This window comes from Fragaria vesca, linkage group LG6 (assembly GCF_000184155.1).
Source record: "Fragaria vesca subsp. vesca linkage group LG6, FraVesHawaii_1.0, whole genome shotgun sequence".
In the NCBI taxonomy this organism is placed as follows: Eukaryota; Viridiplantae; Streptophyta; class Magnoliopsida; order Rosales; family Rosaceae; genus Fragaria; species Fragaria vesca.
In genome coordinates this window covers 8,257,878-8,261,911 of record NC_020496.1, presented here as the reverse complement: position 1 = coordinate 8,261,911, position 4,034 = coordinate 8,257,878, and the positions used below count along the sequence as shown (strand labels likewise).

The 4,034-nt window shown below is 37.9% G+C and overlaps 1 protein-coding gene across 1 annotated transcript; it reads left to right on the top strand.

The window, feature by feature from the left end:
• Positions 1-2,331: 2,331 nt before the first annotated feature.
• On the top strand, positions 2,332-3,849 carry LOC101300469. The gene has a single exon (XM_004305113.1). The coding sequence runs from the start codon at positions 2,332-2,334 to the stop codon at positions 3,847-3,849; it is 1,518 nt and encodes a 505-aa protein (XP_004305161.1).
• Positions 3,850-4,034: the final 185 nt, after the last annotated feature.

The window sequence follows — 4,034 nt, the reverse complement described above, 5'->3', positions numbered from 1 at the left end:
GACCAAAAACTTATATTTTTGATTAGCCGGTTCTCAAACTCTTGTTAAGAGTAGGAAAACAGATCTATGTAATAGTTTGGACACTTTGATGAAACGATTATGTACTTCTCCTTGTGGAAGCTATAAGAAAGTTTATGTAAATACGAAGTTGACTCTAATGATCGAGACCTATAAGTTATCGAAAATGGATAAATTTTCTTCCACATACATATTTAAGTACTGCGATCATATCCAACAGTCAGATTAGGTAAATTTTGTTTCTTGTATATAATTGTCTTATAAAGATGTATGTTTACAAAACACTTAGTAAACATATTATAGCACATTAGTACGCACGTTGGGATTCAAATGACAGTAATTTTTTTTTTTTAAAGTTTGAGTGTTAGATGTCAACATGATAGTGAATTATGGGTGTAGAACAAACTTCAAGCATTTTCGATAAAGTTCAGATCTCGGTCGATGCGGTCAATGTGAATGGAATCTTGCTTAGTAACTTCACACGACATATATATGTTGTCTGAAAAATACTTTTAAAAGTCAACACTTTTATCTAAACGAAAACCCTCTTATCTAGACCGTCTAATACTTAAAGTTGAGATTCGTCAATTCTTATACCTTCATTTAGTGTCAACGAAACTATTTTATGTGAACATTTGGACACGTTTATCGACCGATCATATCGCTCCCCATGAGGAAGAATAGGAACGTTTTATGTATAATTGAAGTTGACTCTAATGATCGAGACCTATAAGTTATCGAAAATGGGTAAATTTTCTTCCACATACATATTTAAGTATTGCGATCATATCCAACAGTCATATTAGGTAAATTTTGTTTATTGCATATAGTTCATTTATAAAGATGTATGTTTACAAAGAACTTGGTAAACATGTTATAACACATTAGTACGCACGTTGTGATTCAAATGACTAAAATAATTTTCTTTTCAAGTTTGAGTGTCAGATGTCATCATGATAGTGAATTATGGGTGTAGAACAAAATTCATGCATTTTTGATAAAGTTCGGGTCTCGGTCGATGCGGTCAACGTTAATCGAGTCTTGCTTAGTCACTTCAAACGACATATATATGTCGTGTGACCAATACTTTTCAAAGTCAACACTTTGATGACCAAAATGAGTGTTTTGGTTAATTTAGAATAATGATTGGTATTAGTTGGTCAACTCAGACAATATATGTATGTTGTTTGATGAACACACCCTTTCCAATTAGTTAGGTTACAAACCCTTTGCACGGTCAACCAAGGATTGTCTAATTTCATTTTCACTAAGTGTCTGAACACACCCTTTCAATTTCAGTAAGTGTCTGAAAGCCGCCTCTCTCTTTTTGTTTGAAACCCATCTCTCTCTATCTCGACCTCACAATCTCTCTCGCAGTCACCATCTCCCTAGACCTCACCATCTCTCTCTCGACCTCACCATCTCTCTCGCAGTCACCATCTCTATCAACCTCACCATCTCTCTCGACCTCACCATCTTTCTCTCTGTCTCTCTCGAACACAACAACATATTTTCTCTCTCAATCAGGTAACCCAGTCTCTTTCTTATAGAGTTAATTTTAGGGCTCTATAGAATCTGGGTTCGAATTTTTTAGGTTTTCGAATTGGGGGTTCTGAATGTGATTTTTTTAGGGTTTCGAATTAGGGGTTCAATTTGGTGTTTAATAGTTTGTTGTTCTTGTTCAGTGACAGTTTGGAGTGAAGTAGGCAGACAGTTGAAGTGGTTATTAGTTGAAGTGGAGGTATCCAAATTGAAGTAAGCCAGTTTGCTCATTTGTTTAACTTTTTAATTAGAATTCCTGTATTTATTATTGTTCTGCTTGTGATTGTTTATCTTCTTTGTTCAAGTTGTTAATAGTTGAAGTGTTTGTTACTGATTTGAACTGAAAACAGTAGACTTAAGCATGACCTCGACTTGGGTAGCTATTTCAGTCCTTTGCTCAAGTACCTAAGTGTTGTAGTTATTTTTCTGTCTTTGTGCGCATGTTGTGATCGGGGTTAGTTGTGATTGTGGTTATTATGATGTTAGTACAAGTGTTTATCTTGATCCTCAATTTATTTTTAATGATTGTGATTGGTTATTTAATTAACTTGTTATTATTCCATTTTTATGTGTTTATATAAGATGGAAAAAACTTGGATGCTCGCTGATAGGAGATCTTTGAGGTTTCAAACTGGGCTTGAAAATTTCCTTAAATTTGCGTCGGCAAATGCTGCCGACAAATCAAGCATACGCTGCCCTTGTATGAAGTGTTGTAATCACAGTGGATTTACCGTTGCTGTCATCAAGGGCCATGTATATTTTAATGGCATCATGACCAATTACAAAAATTGGGACTGTCATGGTGAAGCTGCTGCCATGGAGGGCGATAGTGGCGGAGAGTCTGATTCAGTAGATAAGCAGGAGGATATAGAGGGTGAAGAAAATAAGGGTGAAGAAGATGAGGATGAGGAGATGTCTTGTGACTCAGATGAGTTCCTTAGGCTGGTAGAAGATGGAGATAAAGCTTTGTACCCTGGGTGTACAAAGTCGACAAAATTGAACGCTCTTGTAGAAATGTTCAATTTGAAAGCAAAGCACGGAATGACTGATGTTTGTATTTCTGACTGGCTAATGTTGTTTGAGTCCTTCCTTCCCGATGGGAATGAAGTACCTTGCAATATAGGTGAGGCAAAGAAAACACTAGGTTTATTGGGGATGGGGTATGAAAAAATTCATGCATGTCCAAATGATTGTATTCAATATAGAGGGGACCATCATGAAGCTGAAGTATGTCCAACATGTACCACTTCGCGGTATAAGATTAGAAAGAACGGAGTTGTGAGGGATGGGGTTGCTGTAAAGGTTTTGTGGTACTTCCCTATAATACCGAGATTTAAAAGGATGTTCCAATCTCCAAGGACAGCTAAGTCCTTGACTTGGCATGGCGATAGGAATAAAGATGGCATGATGCGGCATCCAGCTGATTCACCGACTTGGAAATTGGTTGACACACAGTGGCTAGAATTTGGGAAAGAACCTAAGAACCTTCGATTAGCCATTTCGTCTAATGGATTTAATCCTTACGCTGCTTTAAGCAGCAAATACTCTTGTTGGTCAGTTATTCTGGTCACATATAACCTTCCTCCTTGGTTATGCATGAAGAGGAAGTTCATGATGTTGTCCTTGTTGATATCTGAACCGAAACAGCCCGGGAAAGATATCGATGTCTATCTACAACCGTTAATAGACGATTTGAAGTTATTGTGGCAGGGGGTTGAAGAAGTGTATGACTTTGTGAGAGAAGAGACCTTTACATTGAAGGCAGTCTTACTTTGGACTATAAATGACTTTCCTGCGTATGGGAACCTTTCGGGTAGTGTCACCAAAGGATATAATGCTTGTCCTATCTGTGTTGATGAAACCAAACCCATTAGGCTGAAACATTGTAAGAAAATGGTGTTTTTGAAGAATCGCCGATTCTTGCGTAGAAATCATCCATACCGAAAGCAGGCTGCAACATTTGACAACACGATTGAGAATGAAGTCGCCCCTGAACCATTAAGTGGAGAAGAGGTTCTGGCAAGGGTTGAAGGACTGCCTCGTGAGTTTGGAAAAACTCAAAAGCCTGCCAAGCGAGGTGATCAACCCAGACCTTGCTGGAAAAAAAAAAGCGTGTTCTTTGAACTTGAATACTGGAAATATATTCCAGTACGCCATATTCTTGATGTGATGCACATTGAGAAGAATTGTTGCGATGCCATAATTGGGACCCTCTTGAATATTCCTGGCAAGACAAAGGATGGAGCTGCTTGCCGTTTGGACATGGTCGATATAGGGCATCAAAACTGACTTGAAAGTGGTAGCTGGGGAGAAAAAGGCCAAGTTGCCTTTGGCTAGTTGGAATTTACTGCATCATGAGAAAAAAAATAGTCTACCGATCCTTTTTGGAATGTCAGTTCCTACACGCTTCTCCTCAAATATTAGTAATCTGGTCTCCATGGAAGATTTAAAAATGGTCGGTCTTAAGTCACATG